General features: G+C 37.4%; 1 protein-coding gene across 8 annotated transcripts in view; it reads right to left on the minus strand.

The window, feature by feature from the left end:
* Positions 1-663: 663 nt before the first annotated feature.
* The window catches only part of gria4b (glutamate receptor, ionotropic, AMPA 4b), a 100022-nt gene continuing 76222 nt past the window's right edge, over positions 664-24463 (minus strand). The window contains exons 12-16 of one of the 8 annotated variants that reach the window (XM_027134131.2): positions 16417-16615; positions 14687-14934; positions 8051-8165; positions 4325-4462; positions 664-2293 (exon numbers count right to left, since the gene is read on the minus strand). In XM_027134131.2, the coding sequence (XP_026989932.1) occupies positions 2129-2293; positions 4325-4462; positions 8051-8165; positions 14687-14934; positions 16417-16615 (865 nt within the window). In that variant the 3' untranslated portion in view covers positions 664-2128. Of the gene's footprint in view, positions 2294-4122; positions 4463-8050; positions 8166-9797; positions 9913-14686; positions 14935-16416; positions 16616-24463 lie in introns of those variants that run through there. The other 7 variants (XM_027134130.2, XM_027134128.2, XM_027134129.2 and 4 more) reach the window with 7 other exon arrangements.

A 24463-nucleotide genomic window follows, 5' to 3' on the forward strand; every position in this document is an offset into this window, starting at 1 on the left:
CATGTTGACACTCAAAATGTGTGAAATAACCAGCTGTGAATGGAACCTAAATCAAACATTTTATTGCGCTTCATCAAACTCATCCACTTTCTAAAATAAAAGACACAAAGACATTTTGGCATTAGTATTTTACTAAAAAAAATGAACAAAATAGATATTTACAATTGATGACGGAGAACACCAGATTCGTTTGAACAGAGCTACAGAGCAAAGATCAATGCAACACAATCTGTGACTGTGTAGCGGGGCAGCTGTATCTTATTTGTGTGTGTTTGTGTGTGTGTGTGTGTGTGTAGGTAGCTTGTAGGTGCTCATAACAGCAGGTAGCTTTTTATTTTCAACTGGAACGTCTAGGCTACTACAATTGAAAGGAATTTTGCATTTTGCCTAATTGGGTGCATTTTATTCAAAACCACAAGTCTACAGTTCAGAAAAATGTGAAAACCTTTCGCGCATGAACACACTCCAACAGAAACATACTTTTGTTGAATATTTGCAACATTTAAACATTTGATCTGTCTGTGAATATATCAAGGAAAGGCTATGAATTGCAAATTGTAAAAATAGTACGGATCCTTAAAAAACACGTCTGATACTTAATTTGAAGTAGATTTTAAGTTGAACTTTTTATAAGGGGATAAAGTTTCAAGGTTTCGGACTTCACTGTGTTTATGTGAGTGTGTGTGTGTGTGTGTGTGTGTGTGTGTGTGTGTGTGTGAGAGAGAGAGAGAGAGAGAGAGAGAGAGAGAGGCTGAGAGACACCAAAAATAACTAGTGATAGACAAGGTGTATGTGTAAGTTTCTTATGATTAGGAGACCTGAAATTGCACTTTCTAAGGTAAAATGCCAGCTTGACTAGGAATTAGTTGAGCTTTCGGTGTCTCGTTTGGTGCCCTGAAGCATAGAGGACGTCCTTTAAGTCCAAATGTTCAGTGAAATACAGCATGGATTCATATCCCCTTGATGGTTTTCGAGACAGCTCCACTGCTACAGGTTCTGGAGGAGAAGGTGCTCAAGGCCTGGTTGAGGTCACACAGTGTTTTGTTAGAAAAGGTCAAAGCTGTGCTCTGACCATGGCTCTCGACTCTACAGTATCTTCAGGGTCATTTCTACCGAGTTCACTTCCTGAAAACGTTCCACTCGCTCATAGTCTCATCTGATTCATGAGCGCACGGCTGCTTGGAGGCAAACATGGAAATTCCCGACCTGACAACCTTTTTTTCTTTTTTAAAATATACAAATCAATCAAAATAAAGTCTGTTTCTGAGGAAAATAAAACAGTCTATAAAGGTCCATGGTCTACAACTGCACAGTGAATAAGCAGGGCATGAGGATGGGCGTTCTGGTTTATCTAGATATACCGTAAAACCACCTTTCCCGAGTGTCGGCTTGAGGACGTTCTCAGTGTTGATAACATGCCCGTTTAATTCAGTTTATAGAGTTTTATATACTGTATTATTTTTATACTGTCTATATAAATAAATCATTTTTTATTTCTTTACAATTTTCTATCATTTATTGCATGTTTCTAACTAGGAGAAAATAAAAAAAGAGAGAATTATACTATTGTCCACGACAGAATTGGCTATTTACACATGTTTAAAAAGCAAGCGAGTGTGTACAGTCTTTAGTTCTATTTACAAAGCAGTGTAAATAATTTCTTTAGTTATGATTTGAGGATATACACAAACTCTTCACAGTTTTTTAGTACGTATTTATCATTAATACTGTTGGAATTGTTATTTTTAAATTCATGTTACAGCTGAAACCCTCCTGCACAATCCATTTTAATTATCAACACTGAATTGATATTTATGCCTCAGCTTTAGTTTTGCCCCAAAATAGTTCTGGGTGTGTTTCTGAATGACAGTTTTCTGGTCCTCTGGTCATCTCTGCTCCACTTGAACGCAAGTTCTTATTACAGGTTTCAAGTGCATGCCTCTCAGCAGCTGGGCTGAAAACATCTCATCACGGCCACACAGTGGAATTTTGAGTCCTTTTCTGGATGTTCAGTATATGGAGCGACTGAAGTGGGCCATTGATCCCTCGGACTGTGAACATAGCTGTTTTGCGTCTCAGTTGGATTTGTGGGTCGGTGGGATTTAAGGCACTTGGAGGTTTTTGGTCTTCACGGCAGGTCGGATGAGACCAGAGCCAGCCCGGAGCTCTGACGCAGGGAGGGGCCGGCGTGCACGGCCTTGGGGCAGTCAGGGGTCAGGACACGGCCGTTCTCGCCCACACTGCCTGTGATTGACAGCCGGGCCTTGTTCCGCATGGCTTCGGTGAAGGTCAGCTGTATTAGGAAAGGAAATGCAGTAAGAGACCGTGACAGAGGGAAAGAGATAGATAGATAGATAGAGAGAGAGAGAGAGAGAGAGAGAGAGAGAGAGAGAGAGAGATAAAGGGATGAGTCCATAGATTTATCGAGAGAAAAAAGAAGCATTTAAAGGTTGTTATGTTCTGTGCACACATTATTAGCAAGCACGGACAAAACAGCAGATTTAAACACAACTGAGTGATGAAGCATCTGGCCGAGCCCTGCAGAGCTTATCTAAGAAATATTGCTCAATAAAGCATCCCAACATAAGAAAATCACCTAAAGAAGAAGATTTTCTTTATGCCTTTTTGTTAAATTGTTTGCACAGCTCTTCTAAATATCTCATTTCTGCACAGATCCATGTTATTTATGAATTTATTCTTTGGAGTAAAGAGGGGTTTAATATAGCCCTATCCTCAAGTGTTATTGATAATTGTCATGGTTACATTCCAGAATGGTTATGCAGTAGCACAGATTATAATTAAGGCTTCTAATTATTGCTGAAAGCTGTGAGTTGTGCGATGTCATGTGAGGTTAGCTGGAAACACTGCATCATGAAACTGACATGGTCATGGCACATGTCATACGCTGTCCTGACAGATATCCAGTGAGATTAGTCTGTCATAATACAGGGACATACTATTAGAATGTATGCTGCCATGTTAGTTTGTTACACATGATGTTTTTTTCTGTAGTAAAGTTTCAATGTTAGTGTCAGTAAAAGCTTATGACACTTTTCTAGCCAGAAGCTTCTAGATCGTAAAGGTTGCGATCAGATTTGCTCCCCTCAAAAGTCTGATTAAATATTTTTCAACAGATTAAATGACTGGACAGAAAACAGTCCATACATAACATTCTGTCTCCATTTTGTTCTGGCAGCATACGAAAAAAATATTACAAGGCGAACAATGTTGGTGTTTCTGTAAAATAGGCCAGTTTAGTGGCAGTAAAACCAGACCAGGTTACATGAATTAAAGGTCTTGCTTGCATGACTTGCATTTGTGTTAAAAGAAGTTGATCACTTAGAAAACACTTAAAATGTCCGGCTGACATGCCACCAAATATGATAACAGCTGTCTCTAGTACTATTAGTAACATTAATAACAATGTAAAAATGACACTGGGTATGTCAGTTGACATAAAGTTATTATGACATGCTTTTGACATGATCATGCCAGTCGTATGACACCTTTGTGTTCTTGGTGTTTAGAGTGTTTTTCCCCCAGTGTACTCTGTTAAAATGACTTTCTCTTTTTGATTACTGATTGAAAAATTTTTTTTTTTTTTGAAAAAATCCTCAAAAATGAACCTACATAAAGGTTTCATTATGTACTAATTTGATATAATTATATATACAACTGTTTTGACTAAATATATATTACATGGGGATATTACATGAGGGTACTAAACGACAATGTTGAGGAAGTTGTAATATCAAGCGAAAGATCGACGATTTATAAATAAACAAAACGTTTAATCGTAGCATGCCTTTCAGCTGTGGTAGAAAAGCATGGTAAATAATATTTAATTTCTTAATATACAATTCCTTACTTATACTTATACTAATCAATTACATTATAATTTGAACGCTAATTCTTTTTTTCTAATTAAAATAAACAGCCGTATGATCTATGCAGGGCAAGTGCCTCTATGTTGTGTACTGTACAATAACACAGGTGCAAATGCAGACGTCTCCACTCTGATTACACGGAAACGGAAATGAGGACGTCACAGACACAAGCAGGCTTTACCACACGCTCAACACGGCAAGCGTTACTGCGGCATTACAGATGAGCTCCACTTACAACGACAGAACACCTACGTACGCCTGAGCGCCTACATCTCTACGCCATCAGTCCCGTAGACGTTGTAACCCTCTCTATATGTGGCTAAGCTCTGGGTGCTGTGGGTGGGGCTAGGCTGAGGAGTGGGGCGGGGGCTAGGGACAAGGGCAGGGCTAGGTACAGGGGCAGGAGTGGAAGGGGTTTGTCTTTCTGGCGCGTCCACCTTCATTCTCTTGGCCTCATTGCGTGACTTGTAGCAGAACTCGATGAGGGCTACCAACATGGCCAGGCCCAGACCCCCAACCAGGATGTAGAAGACCCCAGCCACGTTACTGAGGCTCAGGGCCTGCGAGCTCTTGTCCTGGAGGTGGGAGGATAGAGGGGACACAGTTAGAAAGATAAAATATATGTCAAAGAAAAGATAACTCACAACACAGACATTCACTCACAAATCACAAGTCTATTCACTCATAGTTACGATTACTACAAGATTACATTCTATATCTCTGATCTATCACACACATTTCCTAACAAACACACACAGCCACACACATACACCCACACATCTATAATTCATACAGAAATCAATTCTCACTGCTATGATGTGTCTCCAGACTACACTATTTGCATCCTTTTAGTACTTTTATCTGTTTATTCTAATCAGGCATCAATCCTTTGACTGCAGTTTAACCAAGAGCAATTAGAGCATGATTACCCTAGGTTCACACTACCAAGATGCACAGTGGCAGCTGACTGTTCAAATTCTATTCCTGTGTATGACATGGAACAACCATTTCATCCACAAAGCTGCAGCTTGTCATAACAAGTGTCATCTGAATTTCTCGATTCTGTACAAATTTGGCATTAGACCATAAAACCAAACAAGTGACCGATTCGTCAGATATATCCTCTGGTAAATGTGGTCTGACATTTCTTCAGTTCACTTGCAACATAATCTCCTACCTGCAATTAGTCCCATTTAGACTTTGATGCACTAAAATGAAAGTGTATTTTTATGTCATATACGATCATCTATACAAATGCTCGTTAAATGTGTATGAAGAATCCATATTTGAGCAAAAAAAAAAGGAGAAAAAACAAAACAAAAAAAAATCATTATATATCGCTAGTCATTATATATCGCTAGTCATTATATATCGCTAGTCCAGTATACTTGCTTTTCTATCCATCTAATGGCAACAAAGCGTACAAAAAACTAGCGTGTACATGTCAATATCAAAATATCTCAAAAACAGTTACAACAGTAGAGAAAGACCCTGAAAAGAGGCACACTACAAGTGAGACGAGTGACATGTTGCTTGCTAGTGTGAACACAGGGTTACTCAGCTCTGGTGTGCATTGCTAAACCCTGCTCTTACAACTTTGAGCTGTCTGACACCGCATGGCTGGACAAGTCAGTAGCCCGGCTGCCTAGGAAAAAGCTTCATGATTCATGACAGTGTTACTTGTGTTTTTATTTGTATTTGTAGTGAGCAGGTAGGTTCAAGTGGTTGGGTCTTCATGAACACATTCATAAGCACTGCATTATGCTTTCTTTTATGCTGGAGGATAAAGGAATAAGGTACAACTTATTATCAAAATGTGTAAGGTCTCTGCCAACACTATCTGAGTTGTAGTATACATATGTTGATTTTATAAGTAGTTTCAACATTCAGGAGGTAAAAACTCAATCCTAAACAAAAGTGTGTCTTTAGTTTGCTCTTGCTAGAACTGCACTATTATAGTTACAGCCCTGAGTGGCTAGTGGTATTGTTCTGTTGTAGAGACCTTCAAATAGTTATGCAATATTCTGAAATATAGGAACAAGAACAGACAATAGTGAGCAGTGTTAGCTGTAAGCTAGCAAGCTGAACATAGAGAGTAGTGTTAGCAGAAAGCTAGCTAGCAGATAATAGCGAGTAGTGTTTGCTACATGCTAGCCAGCTGGTAACACAGAGTAGTGCTAGCAGAAAGCTAGCTAGCAGATAATAGTGAGTAGAGTTAGCTGTAATCTGGCAAGCTGATAATAGGAGGTAGCGTTAGCAGCATGTTGGCTGACTCAGTTTAGAGGATTATCTTCTTATAACAGTGATTAATATGATTTGTACTATAGATTTAAACAAGTGCAATTTCTGTACGTGGAAGTTATAAGCTAAGACTGCTGAAGGAGTGGCATTGCACTGTGTGGATGGACATGATGAGGAGTTGAAATTCTAAGCTGAGGAAGTGTTTTTTCTGTGCTATGAACAAAGGAATAATACAGAAAACAATCATTCATTGGCAAAATAGTCAAACTTTGATGCTGTTTACAAAGGGCACTTAGACCCCACAGACCATTATTATTATTATTATTATTATTATTATTATTATTATTATTATTATTATTATTATTATTATATAAGCTCATGGAACTATATGTCCTTTAACTGAACTGCAGGAGGTCAATTTGGATTTAAACCACTTTGAAGCCGATATGTCTGCCAAATTAGTGATTTTCAAACTCTTAAGCTGAATTAATTATTAATCTGGATTTATGACATTGTTATTAAGCATTAATGTACACCCTATACAAACCCAGCTGTCAGCTACATTAACAGCAACTGAATGGGGCCATGTCTAAATTTGTGTTTTAAGACCATAACAAAAAAAAACAAATAAATAAATTTTTTGCAAGATTTTTGTGTTTTGTAATATTCTGTATTTTGAAAGTATACAATTTACTATATCGCAAAGTTGTATACTACAAATAAACCTGTAATGTCCCTTAACAAGTTTTGGCACAAATCCAAGAAATCCAACATTTTTTCCTGAAAAATTACTAAAATGCTTCTGAATGTGACATGAATGCCCAGGGGCCTTATAATGTTGCCTTATATTTAAGTTCAACATCAATGCCAATTACCGTATTTTCCGAACAATAAGTCACTGTAAAGTAAATTCTGTCTGCTTAGAGAAAAAAGCTAAATTATTTTTGAACATGAAGTTTTGAAATTACAGTTTATGACGTGATGACGTGACTACCTTTATTTACTGTCGTCCAAGTATATCCTAATTATGTACATTCATTGAGATGAGCCTTTTCCAGAAACACCTAGATATCCCCCCCCCCACTTTTATCAATTATACCTTCTTTATACATTAAAAATCCAGATAAAGTTCATATATGATGTTCAAGATAATGCTCAAGAAAGAATTGTGATATTACAAACTTTAAATATTTCCTTTCTGCATATCTGCATTATTCGTAAAGAGCCATTTAATTAACTTTATTTAATTTACTGTGATTTACTTTGTTACATTTCCATATCCCCCATTTAGTCTATAAAAATGTTAGATACCTGCTCACCAATCAAAAGCAAGTCCTGAATATAGCCTGGGCATATTTATACTATTTTATGAACAATTTTATTTATCGTATAACAATTTAGTAAGATTCTGTATTTCACGTTCACTTCACGCAGCAAGATAAGGAAGTCATTTTAATATACTGGGAATTTGCATATGATTTATTCAGCTGTTAAATGAATAGATTTATGTTAATAAGCTAGATTACTTAAGTATTTATGCCATGAATTAAAAATCAATTAAGGCACAACCTTGCTAAAAGCAAAAAAAAAAAGCGACTTTATTGCCCGGAACGTATGCTAATGTTTTTGTCCTCCTGTAGTAAAATACTGGTCTTTCCTGCTGTAGTGAGACTCTATAAACTGAGTCAAGAACATGGTCCAATTGTTATTTTCATTTGTTACATAAGTGATGTATAGTAACACTGACATCTCTTTCTCCACAGCATGCTCTATCTTAATGCTTGATTGTGCTTGTTCTCTGTCTCTCTCTCAATTTCTCTCTCCTTCTCTATTTCTCACTCGTTCTCACTGACACACAGTCTGTCACCATGTCCGTGCGAGCATTAGACAACAGTGATGGTCCCAGACTTGAGGAGACTGACCTTACTTCCCGAGTCCTTGGGTCCACACTCGCCCTTATCGTACCACCATTTGTTTTTCAGCTTGTCTAAGATGCCTGATTCACTCAGTTTCAAAACGGCAAGGTTTACAGGAGTTCTTCAACCACGCAGGGGAAATAACATAAATAACATCATAGGACATGTTATTTTATGTTATTCAGTTACATTAGCTGACACAGCAGTTGCAGTGGTAAAGTGACAGAGTGCAGGGTCCCACTGGAGTACATGTCTCTATGCTCCCTCAGCAGGAAGTGTCCAGGCCTGGGACTGGAGCTACAGACATGTGCATGGGACCCTGCTCCATCGCTTTAGGCAACGGGCACATACTGCCACGGTCCTGGTTCTTGAAAAAAGCTTGGGACGCAGTTACTGTTAGCCCACAACTATTGGTGAACACCAGCAGTAAAACAAATGCGTTCATGCATGTCTTTGTTTATGCAACTTTCTTTTTCATTTTGTTCTTCAGAATCATAAGGAAATAAATTTGGGGTTTGCATCACATTTTTGCACATACTGCAAATGCAGAATAAAAAAAAAAATTATGTTTAAATTTTCATGATAAAATGCTAAAAGGCTTACATATTGACATAATTACAAACAAATTTGTAAAATTGTATATTTTAAAACAAAAAAAAATTTGAAAATCTTGAATCTATTTTTTATCTATTTTTACATTTTAGACAGAAAAAAAATTAATTTGAGGAAGAAAAAAACAATAAAAAAAAACAAAAAATGTTTTTGGTTGATGAAATTCAGACATAAGGCTTAAGAAAGTTCCACTAAAAAATTATTTTATCACATTATTTGGTTAATTTTAACATTTAAAAGCACATGCTTATTTATTAACATGGATTATGGTGTATTAATGCTGAAGTTTCTGCTTCATGGTTAACTACCTCTGTTACTGTTCTCTCATTTCTTCCCCGCTGACCTTTGCACTGCTAACTTTTTAAAAAAGTTTTTTTTTTCTTTTGACTGAAACTGCTGAATGGACTGCGGATAAATGCCTAGTTCTGTTCATTCTCCTGCTTTTCCTGCTGATCTGTTGTGTCAGCTTGTCTTTCACAAAAAAATCTGGTCATGTGACAGTAAATTTAATTTCTAACAGGTACTATAGTTTTCCTGCATTGTACATTGTATCGAAACTATCTCCCCATCCTTTTTTTTGCATAAATTTCCTTCGACTTTAAGCAGACAAACGTTTTAGGAATTGTGCACAAAACAGTCTTTTGGAATCTGCTAAATACTGAGAAATGGTCATGGTGCTCCGTTTAAGCTCCTCGCAATGACACGACTTTGACTGGTTTCCTGTGCCGATGTAAAACACCTCTGCTATAGTTCCTGTTAAAAAAAAAAAAGCGGCTGAATGGGTCCTGCATTATTCATTGAAAAAGATGGATGTCTCTTCCAGCAGAGAATAGGACCGACAAAAAGGAAGCCTATAATATTTATGTGATAAAAATTGCAGATGAAATAGAAATGCGTGATACATCCCCTCTAAATATGGTGCATGTATGTCATCAAAGTCCCAGCTGAAAGCGAATATTTGTGCTCTGACAGTAACTGCTTTCCTTCGTGTCTTATTACAAGCTAGATATTGTTAAAATGATGCTCAGATGTGTGTGTGTGGGCATGTGTGTTTGTGTGATTTAGACTGGAATCTTGCCCCGGCAGATGCGCCTGTTGCTGAGGAATCTTTTTACCCGCGTTTGTCGACATAGTGGCTAACCTTCTCACCACCTCCTCCGCTGCCACACTCTCCTTTGTCGTACCACCACTTGTTTTTCAATTTGTCCAACAGGCCTTGTTCATTCAGTTTTAAAACTGCCAGGTTAACTGCACTTCTTGAAACGATAAAACATAATTCGTCAGAGTGAGCAGTATCCAATTAGAGGAAAGAAAAAGAAAGCAGTTACAGGGGTGGAAAGTTTTAGTTCCCCATTTCCCACATATGAATAACATTAAAGCACTGGACAAACCTCTCTTTTGAAAAAATACAAATAAAATAGGTCGGGACACAGATCTCATCTCTGAGGTACACCTCACCTGGGCTACTTGTCTGAGATGTCAAACAGGAAATGATGCTGAGACTGTCATTTTTTTTTTTTTTTGGTGAGGGAAATTATTAGGTGTCATTTGCAAAAAGAATTTAATGTTTATCTTATGATTTTTTTTTTAAATAGTTCCTGGTCATTTTTGAACATTAAATAAACAATTAAAATATATCCAGGAAATATGTGTGTTAGTTGATATTTGCAAGCCAAGTTGCTAGCAAACAAGACAAGACAGCTAATTTTCTCTGCCCATTTTGATATTGAAATTTCTTTGCTACTCAGTCACTGAATCAGTCCGAATTAATAATTATATTAAGTTCCAATGCCACGGTTAACACTGTGCAGTTCTTTTGAGCGTTTTCTTCAGTTCACTAGGTGAAACTAGCATTATATGTTTGAATAAATCTTGCTGCTTCGAATCCAATTTTCTGTAAACAGTGAAGAGGTAGGTCTCAGAGGTAAGGGGACTGAGAGTGGAGATTTATGACCAAACACTGTTGCTACTTTCCCATGTTTTGATGTAAATTACACATGCCTAATTTGTTTCTAACAAGAACAACAAAGGAGCACTAATATAAAAGAACCGGGGAAATCGATATCTCCACTGGCCTTACTCTCTCTTACTCCTTCACCCTTCCCCTATCTTCCTCTCTCTCTCTCTCTCCCTCCCTCTCATGCGTCCTCATTAGTCTATATTGCTTTGAGATACACAGAGGACCTTCACAGTATTGAAAACCTGTTTTTGTCCCACTGGGCTCTCTACAGATGAACTGAGCAGCTTGAGAAGTGCTGATTAAGTCTGATCCTTTGCTCAACGTTGAGACTTCTAACAATACGTCAATGCCCTTGGTGTCTATTAGTTCTGATATAAATAGTGAAGTAAACCATGTGCAAATCAGCATATGCAGAACCAGAAGGATTTTTCCCTGCTGTTATAAATTTTGTGTGTAGGTTTCAGTGACTGTGGACAATGCTCTCAGAAAAACATGTTTACTGGCAACTTACTGCAGCTCAGTCAATGTACTGACTATCAACCTTACAGCACAAGCATACATTACAGGAGAATGTAAATCTACATGATCAAAAACACCTCTGCATTTTCAGCAACCTAAAAAATAAAAACCCTTTTCCCCAGAAAGGCCAAACATAGAATTTGCCCCTATTTTTTTGTGTCCATGTTCAGCATTAAATGTCTTTGTTACATCACACTCGACAGTGGTGGTTAATGGCTCATACGAAAGTAAACACTTAATAATTTGTAGTTTTTCGAAAGGGTTTCTGTTTTTACCTAGCCTACCAGGTTCAATATATGCATAGCTAAGTTAAAAAAACCCAAACGGTTAGTTTCTTTCACACGAATGTTTGTATCTTCAAAGTAAATGGTGAGCAAATACCATTTCTGCTTTCTGTGATGCCCCAAGTTCTTGTTCATAAGCATCTAAAATTGAAGGTGTTTTCTTCACCCACTAAAATTCTGTGTAAGGTTAACCAACACAGCTAAAAACACACAGAAAGCCAAAATTGCCTTGACTAATTTTATACCATTCTTACGACTGATTGTTTTTTTTTTCTGTCTGCAAAAGGGAATGCCAGCATGCTGGTAAAATTGTTGAATGATGAAAACTATCCGCATTTTGAAAAACACACACGTTAGTGTGCTGTGATACCAGGTGACTAGCTGAATGTTTTTGTTTAGCACAAAAAAACAAAAAAAACCAAGATGTATGCCTGAATTGGGTGATGTGCAATAGGTATCGATCTCTTTTGAATAGAGTAGTGGTAGAGGTTAGCATAGGATAAAATAAGTTTTAAAATGACTCATACACACTAGCTAGTACACACATTCAACATATGCTTGTGCCTTAATGTTGATATTCACAGTATTGAAGGGGTTACAATTAGATGCATGTTGTATTTCTGTGTTACTGCATTGCTTTTGGATTTTAAGGCCACATGTTTAACTCGTCCTCCTGAAGTGGTGACTCATGTTACAGTATGTTTAGCTAGCTTTTCCATACACAGCACAATAACAAATAACACAAATCCATTTTGCTGTTATTTTCATTGCCCAGTGAACCATAATTTGACTGAATCATCACCAGGCTGGATTTGATTTCACTTCTAGATTGGTCAAACACAAAATTTCTGATACTTGAATCAGTCAACTGTTATTTTACGAAGAAAGTCATTTGGAACAAACAAATAAACAAAACAAACAAAAGCAGCAATTGTCCTGGCTGATCATCTGCTTTCTGTCTCTACACATAAAATCAAAACATGAATAAAAGAAGATTGTTAGGTGGCATTTAACAAGCTGTACTGTGCTGTGTGGTGAAAAAGCTGATTAGCTGCTGATTAGCTGTCTCTTTACCACACCTCCACAGTTAGCTTGCTGTTTGATTGCATTAGCTATCTGTGGAAGTACAGTATGATCTCATACAGCATTTTATGGGATTTTTACAATTCTGAATGCTTTTAGCTGTTTCCTTGCTATTCTGCCAAAATTACCTGATACATATTTTAAACTGATACAGTAGATCGCCCTGTAGTTTGTCAGTGTTAGCTTCATGAGGAGGCCTAGCATGGTATCTGAATTCATGTTGAAAACCTGAAAGAAAACTTGCTGTTTGTTTGAGTTAGCTAGCTAGAAAACCTTTGTTTTTTTCATCTAGTTATTAGCATAGTTCCTTGCCTGTAATAATAAAAGAAGGAATTTCTACAATAACACAACACGATTATACCTACAGCACTGTGTAAAAAAAAGTTTTAGAATTTGGGTATATTATTTTTGGTCTGATATTTATATTGTTTAAATGAGAACATTTATTCAAGTCATACTTCACCCAAATCCCTGCCCATCTAAAACAAACAAACAAACAAACAAACAAACAAACAAACAAACAAACACTACTCAACCTTGCATGATTAAAACTTAAATATTCAAATATGATCAGGGAAATGATTTTAAAGGATCAAGAGAGGTTTATCCTGAATGCAACACTCATAAAGAAAGTACACTTGAGCAAAGACAGAAACAAGATGAGAACAGAATGCTGTAAAGCCTGTCGGAGCTGAGGAGTGAACAGACAGAAGAGCGTTAAAAAGCACCAGAGAGTCAGAGCCCAGGAAATGCCTGAGAGAAGCCGTGCTCTGACACTGCACTCCTGTCTGTGGGAGGATCACACGCAGGAGAAGTGACAGGCAGACAACAGTAACTCCAGCGAAATGTCTGACCATAGGAGGCTACAGTCGTCTGTAAGTGACTCTCCTCCCCGAGTGTTCGACTTCCTGAACAGACCGAATGTGGGAGTTTACAGACTGAACAGGATTTATTAGTCACACTCAGTTTGCTTTGGATTTTTGCTGTAAATCTTTTTGCTGTACATGCCCACACATACATATTTCAACATTCGCATGCAGAAGAAAATCTCACATTTACATTTTTCTCTTCTGTCAGTCTGTAAATTCACTGGGTGAAGGCTAATTTTTGCTTCTGTCATAACACATGAAGCCACAATGTCTGTATTCAAACAGAATAGCTACTCAAGCTTATAGGAGAGTGCTGAATGTCTATTTATATATTCATTACCTGGTTGTGGATATATACCACCTGGCTCATCTTATTGACAGGTGAGAAACATGACACTTGGATGGTCCTCTCTGATAAGCTGTTCCACTTGTCTTGTCCTTATAAATAGCTTAAGACACCATTTTATACAATAGTGGTGTTCTTGATTCTGATTTGTCAGAGGCCATTGAATAATTAGCCTTTTTTTCCAGCTAGACTTAACATGTCAGTTTAATATTAGCATGCTATTAAGAACAATAAGCTCTAATGCGTGTTGTTATTTAAAATAAATCATCGATGTGGTGTTCAAGACCAACTGTAGAGTGGAAGCATCACATCATCAGGTCCTTGATTATTTTAGCTGAAGCTAATTTAATTTAAAGACAAAAAATATCATTGTCACAAATATTTGTACCTGTGCATTGAATACTGTTAAAAACCTTCTTTTGCAAACCATGTTTTCTATAATGCTTCATACAATTGGAGTTATACATATGGGTGATTTTAGTGAATGGCACAGCCTACACAGGATCATTACAGTACAGTATCTTTTATGTTTGGGTAGTACAGCTCATCAGGGGACCACCACACCGTTCTATCCACACAGACAGGGCCAATTACGCTTTCTTATCTCTTAGCCTTCTAGCCATAGATGGTAAATTCGATCATTAGTGTGAATACGAGACAGTGTCCAAGCAGGCTAGGTGTTCACTGGGCTCTTTGTCTCGGTCATAAAATCCATATCGCCATCAACATACCATTTAGCAATGTCAATTAATATATAAACAACATCTGCATGCAACTCAATTACCTGAGTGAAGCTTCTCATAAATCATATGCTATAAAAAAACAAGCAGTAATTCCACACTAAAATGCTTAAGAATGCAATAAAAGTGAAATAAAGAAAAAAGAAAAAAAATTAAGTAGAGGTAGGCACGCCAGGGAAGGTGGAATACCATAACAACACGTGTCATATTGTTATACTACTCCACCCACCTTAACTGTGAGCCCTTGGGCGTAGCCACTCCGTAGCCTTTGGAGTCCAGGTTGCCTCCAACTTTCATGGTGTCGCAGGGCTTGCGCTGCTCCGTGTACTCGTTCATGGTGGATTCCAGCAAGAAGGCGTACTTTCCTTTAGACTTCCTCACACGAGCCACGCCCTCCGCTGTGGTCTTGGTGAACACCGTGGGCTCAGCTGACTTCATGTAACTCCACATTTTCTCATATACGGCGATCTTTGACCTCTAGGAGATGGTAGACAGTGGATTGTAAATGTTGCAGGTCGAAGGTCATGGTATCGGAGACAAATTGTCAAAATTTTTGCAGACTAACAATCATCGTTCTTTATTTCATAATTACTTTAGCATAAAAAATGTATAACATTCTTTACATGAGGACATCAAAGCTGTGCCCTCCATAATTATTGACACCCTTTATGAAAATAAAAACTTTTTTATAACAAAGCATTTTTAAGCACAATTTGTCAGTAACAGATTGGTTCCAAAATTAATGGCACCTTCAAAATCAGTGTGATGCCTGTCGCGGAGAGAATGACGGCACGGTAATGCCTAACAAGGTTGGAGACACTTGTAGAGCATCTTGTTCCAATCCACCATGCAGAACATTTTAAGCTTCTCTGTATTAGGTTTGCACGTGTGGATTTTGCTTTCAAACAGCTTGGCGTGTTGAAAGTGGCATTTAACGCTTGACAAACACAAGAATCTAAACTGCACAATGTTAATACAGAGATGTTTGAGCTCTTTTTTCCTCTTCCTTCACCATATTCCTCACTGTGTGTGAGAAACAGTGGGCTCATAAGCCCGAATCCTGGCAAATTTCCAACTGTTTCAGACATGTGTAACTTACGGCCCTAATTCTGGCTCAGTGATATTTTTAACTGCATTGTGCAGGTCAGTATCCATCTGTCTCTTTACACATGTTTATTGTTATAGTCAACAACATAATTCCTGAGACTGATTATTTGTCTTTAAAAATATCCCTTTGGGTGTCAAGAACATTTGGCACATTTGTTATTATTTAAAAGGTTAAAAAATGAATAAAAAAAAGTATATATTTATATTTTTTAATATTATATTATAATATACTTATATATTATTTTATTTTATAATAAAATGTTGTGATTTTTTTTTATCATTTAAGTGGAGCATTTTGAATTAATTGGTGTAATTCTTCTTTTATCCAGTCATTTCTTTTCATTTTTAATTCTAATTTTAAAGCTAGACTTATAAATGGAATAAGCCAGTTTAGTGATTAAAATGAGGACATTTTCTTCTTTTAGATATAGAAATAGGTGTTCTAGATATATTTGTGTGTTGTATTCACATTTTGAAGTTATGTAATTTATAAACAGTATATTAACCATAAAAGGGTGCCATTTATTATATTATATATTGTAATAACATATCTAATAACTGTTTATTTAAACTCAGTGATGGGGGCAGTGCTTACATATTTCCTCTTATTTCAATAAAATGCTAACCCAGTTATGAACCATTTCATGTCATCTTGACAATACTGACACGGTCTGCTCGTATACTCACACATTATACTCTTTATATGTTCTTCAAAAGTTCTGCATGTTTTAATGGCTTTAAATAAATGTAAATCTCTAAATGTAAATCTCTAAATCTCTAAATCTTTATGTAAATAAACTGAGAATGTAATCATGATGGCTTATTTATTTTTTTTCAGTAGACTTCACTCACCCTGAAAAACTCTTTGGTGGATCCCGAGTCTAGCGTGCCATATGCTATGTCTGTTTGCTTGGCCAGGTCTTCGGCACTCTCGATGGGTGACACCATTCTCTCTACGGTGAGGAAGGCAGCCAAGTTAGCCGTGTAGGAGGAGATGATGATTAAGGTGAAGAACCACCAGACACCTCCCACGATACGACCAGACAGAGACCTGCACCGAGGAAAAGGAAATGAGGGAAGGCAAGGACCAAAGGAGTACAGTTGATATGGAGAGGGAGAGTAAAAGACAAAGAGAAGAAAGATCAGTCAGCAGAGTGTACCAAGCAGAGATTAAGAAATCTATAATCAAGCATGATGAGGCCACGGCTTATCCCCTCGGCATGGAACTGAAAATGAAACATGCAGTGGACCACCGGAGCGGCGCAGTGCTGCGAGAGATACATGCCCAGAATACTGACGAGCAAACGTTTTCGCCGAGCTTAAGGCGTGTTCCACCTCACAGAAATAACCCACAAGCATTGTATCAGATAGTCAGGGATCACAAACCCTGCTCCAAATTTAGAACACTGCCTGGGGTCCTCGGTGATAGCCTGTGACACAGGCTTGTTTAAGGTCTTCGTTCCTGAGAAGGACTCTTAGATGGGATGCTATGGTGACAGATCGGCATTTGTGGTGGGCAGGAGAAGACGTCACCAACAACAATTACCACGGAGGTGAAAGAAAAAAAATCTAGCACCGTTTACATTTACACCTACATTCATCACGCAAAATTAAAAGAGATGCTTTTTTCATTCGGGGATTTCTTGAATCCAAACTGTAATGATACAATCAATTTCCTGAATCTATAATTTCCATAATCAGATCTGCAAATGGTCTGTTCACACTGTGTTCCAAATAAAGAGGAAGAAAAGAAAAACATGTTTTGTTTTTTTTCCCCCCATAGACAATACAACTCCAATATTTTTCACGTGCTTGTTTTTCATTTGGGGTTAAAATGAACGAACGTTCTTGAATGACCTGGATGTGTGTCTGCAATTACTGGTTAGGAACAAGAAGGGTAGATTAAAGATTACAGATAAAGAGTGCAAGATGTACTGCTAATATAAATCACTACAGTACATGCTTTTTGAAAAAAGGGTAACAAAAAAAGAGGATGAGGAAGATATGGTGGGTAAAAATATCAGTAGCATTTTCCAAGTGCTGCAACTTAAGCCTTTTTTCTTTTTTTCCTTAAAGAAAACAGATAAGATAATTAAGGTTCCAGCGTACACATGATAAGCAGAGAACCGATGGTGGAAACACTCAGTGTTCTTCCAGCTTGACCCTGTTCATGATGAAATGTACTGCAGTGGGCATTTTTTCGTATTAGGATTCCAAATGATGAATGTTTTGATTTACGACTTTGTTTCATGAAAACAAGTAGATACTCCTGCTAAGAAAGGCTACACAATATACACTGCATATTTCTCACAAACCACTGCACACAATTGCACTCAGTCTCACTGTTTCTGCCACTCATCCTGCATTCCTAAATTACATTAAGATATTTTCTGTGTATACTTGCTTTCTCTTTCCTTTCTGTAAAATAGTAAAATTCTGGTTTATGTAAATTCTATTTTTATGGAAGAAAAGCATTTCACTGCACGTTTTAATGTGTATTGTTGTGTATGTGCCGAATAAATCGAATTTGGGATGGGTGGGGTTTAAAAACAAAGTAGAAACAGAAGTAGATGTTTAAATCCATAAGATGAGCACAAATGTGTGAATATTATGTCTAGTGTGATGAATGGTAACTTAGTGGGCCGTGTCACACATCCGGGGTTGGGAGTTCAAATTCTGTCTCCACCCTGTGTACATGGATGTTCTCCTCATGCACTGGGGGATTTCTCTGGGTACTCTGGTTCTCTCCCCAGTCCAAAGACATGTTATCAGCTGATTGGCATCTCTAAATTGTCTGGAGAGTGCGTGCATGTATGGTCCCTTGGGAAAGACTCCAAGTACCCCTTGTAGGAGAAACGCTACTAAAAATGGATAGATAGATAACAGGTACTGTACATGTATGAAACCATCCATAGATTTATGACTTTTATTCTTGCATCCTGGTATTACTTTTGACATTTATATCTCCAGCCTGAAAAGAAGAAAGGTCTGTCTTTTTCCGAATTCCATAGTACAACATGCTGTCTTCTGCTAAGCACGTTCCCACATGCAGACACCCAGTCCTTCACGGTGACGTCTTAGAGACAGACTCGTCTGGGATTGCAGTAAGCATGACTAATCAATCTGACCTGTGAGACAAAGTCGATTTAATAAAAGCCTCAATTGAGAGGACACGACATCGGTGACTCAAGCTGCGTGCCGCTCCACTGCTCTGTCACCCAGCACACTGGACCATAAGGATTCATAAGGACATATAATCCATGGACAAATACACGTTCTCCTACATGAAGTCGCCCATGTCACTGCATCTCTGATCACTACCAAACAGTGAAAGTGTGAACACACACACACACACACACACACACACACACACACACACACACACACACACACACACACACACACACACACACACACACACACACACACACACACAGCAGGTCAGGAATCAGGGAGTCATTAGTAGAGTGTAATAAGCATGGTATTGCTCCTGGCTTTGTAAGTACAGTCAATAATTATTTAAAAGTATATTAGAGTTATTTACTAGTGAAAAGATACATCAGCTTTCAGATGATGCAGCTAAGAACACTTTCACACATTCAGTCTGTTTGCTGAGTCTAAATCATAGCAAAATGTATATTTTCGGTGGGTTGATTTTTTTTTTATGTCATTTGGTTTAGTAACACACTGCAAATAATTAAAAGAACAAAAAATAATTCGTTGAGGCTTGAGGGGCACATAGGTGTTAAAAAGTAACAATTAAACACCTTTATTCACTGGTCAAAAGCGTGCGTAATAGCATAGAGAAGGCCGTCAGAGTTAAAGAAACAATTAAGTAATGATATAAATAATGAGACTTGGTGTGTCTCTGTAATAATTTTTCGATATTTTTTTTTTTCCCAAAACAGTCATCACTACATCTTCGTCCTCTGGTCTTTGTAGCTAAGTATAGCAGCTTTCAAATACAAAAAAAAGAAATAAATTCTGCAACCCGAAACACATGTCAGGTTCACTTCCTGTTATAACAGACAGAGTTTGATGGGAAAAGGACCAAATGCACCTCAGTCACGAAATCTAGGATGCTCTTGTTTTATTCTGTGCCTTGTAGTTTTCACCTGCATAAAGAACAGCAGAGATCGGTCAGATCAGTTCAGATGGAATAAACACTGCATATGTGAAAGTGGCAAAATGCCAGCGTGAAACTGAGAAACTCGGTCTGCCCGTCACACTATCATCTATGATCCCAAAACAATATTTTACTACAGTTTGAACAGTTTGATAGAATTCTACAGTTTGATAAAGTTCACCATGTCTTCATGCACTGAAGAACCTCTAAGCATAAACCTGTGATTAAAGGAAATGACCATCATTAATCGGTACAATGAAACAGAAAATGTGCTGTTTAAAATGATAGCAGCAATGTTATGCTGAGAGAAATAAAAATTTAAAGAGCTGTTTGTACTTGGGTAATAAAGAGTTTACGAATTCCTGTTATAACTATGATAAATTCAGAAATTATTCTGATGCTCATACTTATTGCTTGCTCAAAAGCTCCTGGTAACAAAATTCCTGTTGATTATATTGTGCATAATTTTAGAAAGGAAATGAATTAGATTCCCACTGTCCAGTGTCACTCAGATGAGGCTGAGTTCCATTAAGTTTGGTCCATCTCATGATTTTTTCCTCATGACGTCCCAGAGAGTTTTTTTCTTGCCCCTGTTGCCTCTGGCTTGCTCGATGATGTCCAGCGTTAAAACATACAAATAAAATTGAACTGAATTAAAATAAAGAGTACAACATGGAATACCAATTTTTCCAAGTAACCTGAAGTAATATGGTAGCTTTGCACAACACTGTACAAGAAAGTGTATATTTTAAATAGTATTTCACACATTTCTATGCTGTCAGCATATTGCTGGTTTTTACATAAGCAATATAGCAGCTCTGAGATTTTAGACAGTGCCAAAACTTTTACTCAGCTCTCTTTGGCACTAAATTAGTCATCAGTGAGCATGTCACATTAAGCATTTTAAGTTTGACCTACGATACAAAATCAGGCCAGAAATCATACAGCGTAAAGCTGGCTTAAAGCAGCAAGTCCAGTAGAGGCTCTTCACCATGAGAGGCTTTTCAGGCAAGAGCTCGCTCTAATCTGTATCTGCAAAAGTGTTTCACTGTGAGTCAAGTTCTAAGTAAATGCAGAGGGAATAGAGGAGAAAGTAGGGAGGAATAAGGGGGGATGGGGACCTTGAAACACTGTAGATAAATGAAAGGTCACTGCCTGTAGCCCGGGTAAGCCTACAGTGCTTTATTTATTCATGGCTTGCTCTCTGCTGGCCTGATTAAGATTTAATACCTGCAAATCAGTTTTTCCACGCATGAGACCGAAGCCATGCACCATCGCTCTCCACATTAGCGATCTCTAATTCTAATTTTGCTGGGAGGAATAACAGCAAGCATTCCCATTAACAGCACACAATCATTTCTCCAAATATCAGGATTTAACTCGCAATCCAGTCAAAGAACATGAAATTCATACAAAGCTCCCCAAAAGTAAGGAATCAACAATATAAATATATATATATGTATTCAGTATACACCGTTTTCTTTTGTCCAGTTGTGCCCATTGCATCCTCAGATCTCTGTTCTTGGCTGACATTAGTGATACCTGATGTGCTCTGCTGCTCCGGTAAACCATCTGCCATAAGGTTTGATGTGTTCTGTGATGTTTTTCTCCTCAGCACAATATTAGTGTTGTTATTTGAGTTACCATTGTATTCCTGTCAGCCTGAACCAATCCGGTCATTCTCCCCTGACATCTCTAATCAAAAAAGCGTTTATGCTTGCAGAACAATCCATCATTCTTTGTAAACTTGAGACTGTTGTGTGTAAAAATGCAGGAAGATCAGGAGATTTCCGAACACTCCGTCTGACAAAACGATCAAAGACCTTGAGATAACACTTTTCCTCCATCCTGATGTTTTTTTATTGTGAAAGTTCAGCGAAGCTCTTGGCCTGTACGGCAATGATTTTGTGCATTGTGCTACTTGATTGGCTGAATGGATAAGTGCATGAATGAAAAGGTATACTGTATGTGTTCCTGACTTAAACGAAGATAATAATACCAATTACGCATTAAGCATTAAGCATTTAGCTGGCATTTTTTTTTCAATTTTACCTTTAGGCCACACCTTGTGTGATAATATGATGTTATCGTCCCTACACGATATTACACAACCATAATATTCAGTGATTTTGTGTTTTGTCCAATTAATCCATATTACCAGGCCTGCTTGCCTTCTCTGGAACGGAGTACACTAGTAGCAGTTATCCCTTAAACCTTTAAGACCTTATAAGTTGCTCAAACGTTCCTAGTTCCACAATTCCACTTGACTATAAAGTCTACAGTTATAGAAAGGAAATGATTTATAATCACACTCTCTGGTGTCACACAGATGAGGATGACTTTCCTTATTGAGTCTGGTTTCCTCCTGGTTTCATCCTCATATCGTTTCACTGAACTTTCACAAAGCGGAAATAAAGAATGCATTGAGTTCATTAATGTGAAATAATTGGTAATTTATGTTAAATTCAGTTAAGATTACATGAGTATATAGTTAACGTTCGGTAACTAAGGCTCTTTACATTTTTTGGCGAAGTGATGATAATTAGCACAGGATTAAATGAAGTGATCGAATGCACTGTTTTTTTTTGTTTGTCACTCTATTACACTGCAGATGCAACAAAATAGTCAGCCATGTGGACAATTTCTAGAAGCATTATAGACTGAAAATTGGATTTTTTTTTCCTGTTTAATGTGGGTTACTGCAGAATCCCTAAATAAAAAATAAATAAATAAATAAATAGATCCACCACCTGAGTCGTCATGATTACAGCAGCTGGTAAAGAGTTGCTGACAACACAGTTGATTATATTATTAAACCCAACTCTAATTAAAACTGAAACAGCGTAGGCTATCAGATGATTAAATCAATTTTTATTTTTAAAAAAAATCCTGAGCATGCAAAAATCACCTCCTACCTGCTGTAAAGTTACTTGAGTCTCAAACTTGTGTGTCGTGACACCAATGCATGTGTCGTAGTAAAAAAAATAATACTGAGATGTAACCACCGGTATTCAGAATTCTGCCCATTTACCTTGTCTAATATCAGCTTTTTGGTGTGATAAGATCTCAGAGCTTGTTAAATTGAAGCACATTTTCAGTTATTAATGTGACAATAATCAATGTGTGATATTCTTATATTAGACTCCTACTGGACGCTTATTACAGTTCTGGTCACCTTCTCATTCATACCTGATTTTATGGAGCCCAAGTCAACATCAAACCCAAAAATGCTTTTTGAGCCTCACATTCCATCCACTTTTTATATTATAACAACCTCCATGCATCTAAAAAAAGCTTTCTATTAGATTTTAAAGTGCAGCTTTGGGGATTTGTGCTCATTCAGTCACAAGAGCATTAGTGAGGTCAGGCACTGATGTCCAGTGAGGAGGCCTGAGGAGCAGTCAGCATTCCATTTCATCCGAAGGTGGGTTTAACTGTAACCTTAGCAAACCACGTCTTCATAAAACTCACTCTGTATTAAGAGGCATCATGATGGTACGTGTTCAGGATAAGCTCCTTAGAGTGAATGCTGAAGTGTCCATAAACCTGGCCAAATAGTTTATAAATAGTAAATAGTACTAAATAGTAAGAAAGTCTGTGAATGCAACAAAAACCGGATTCCTGCAACCCTGACCAGGATAAACCACATTATCTCCATAGCTCAAGTTACAAATATATTATTTCTATCTATGTATCTATCTATCTATCTATCTATCTATCTATCTATCTATCTATCTATCTATCTATCTATCTATCTATCTATCTATCTATATATATATATATATATCTACACATTTACATCATCAAAAGATAATAAATAAATAAATAGACACCTTCAAGAGTTAGAGTTCCTGACACGTTAGATCAAATTATCTGACTTTCTAAAAGCATGCTATATAGTCATCATTTTGCATAACCATCCTCATCTGTTGTGTGATCTCCACTTTCCTCCTCTCCTCCCTCCACTCATTCTTAACGTTGGCCTGATGAGTGAATCATATCCTCTCACAAGCATCACAGGCTTCCTCCTGATCTTTCCCTTCCATTAGTCCTGCAATCATTTTTCAGCGATTTCCGGAATATAGGACGCTACTGAATGGGGCAATTACTTAGTACAATTACATGATCGACTCTCAAATACTAAAATTGGAGGGAGTAAAAGAAAAGTAGTGTGAGAACTAAAAAGAGAGTTTTAGGTGGGTTGGAGAAATTTAGAGACACATAGGAGCAAGAGGACTTAGTATATACATCTACCACCTTATCCACATGTACACACTTGCAGCTGCATTCCCTGTTAGTCTACACTGGCTCTATCTGCTACACACACATGTAGAAAATACATAAAAATTCAAAGCAACAAAGCATAAAGTATTCATAGGAAGAAGGAAATTTCCCTGCATTGCAGAAATAGTTATTCAAAAGCTTTATGGAGAATATCAATCTGTGAAGCAGCATTAACATAAATCATTGTTACTGCCTGTTATTTTCTGATGCAATTTAGACTTGCTCCACACCCTATGTGTAATATATAGTTTAGTATAGTATAGTATAGTATAGTATAGTATAGTGTAGTATAGTACAGTATAGTATATGTATTGTCAATCCAGAGATGGATTCCTAAGATGCCTGTCTGATAACTACTGACCTCTTCCATTCTCATGACAAATAGGAGCCAAGGCATTCTCCTGATAGTTGTTTAAAGGACCAAGAGTCATTATCTGTACTGTGCCACTGCCCAAGCTGCATTCTTCAATTTATGTCCAGTGTCATTAA

Source organism: Tachysurus fulvidraco, chromosome 21 (assembly GCF_022655615.1).
Source record: "Tachysurus fulvidraco isolate hzauxx_2018 chromosome 21, HZAU_PFXX_2.0, whole genome shotgun sequence".
In the NCBI taxonomy this organism is placed as follows: domain Eukaryota; kingdom Metazoa; phylum Chordata; class Actinopteri; order Siluriformes; family Bagridae; genus Tachysurus; species Tachysurus fulvidraco.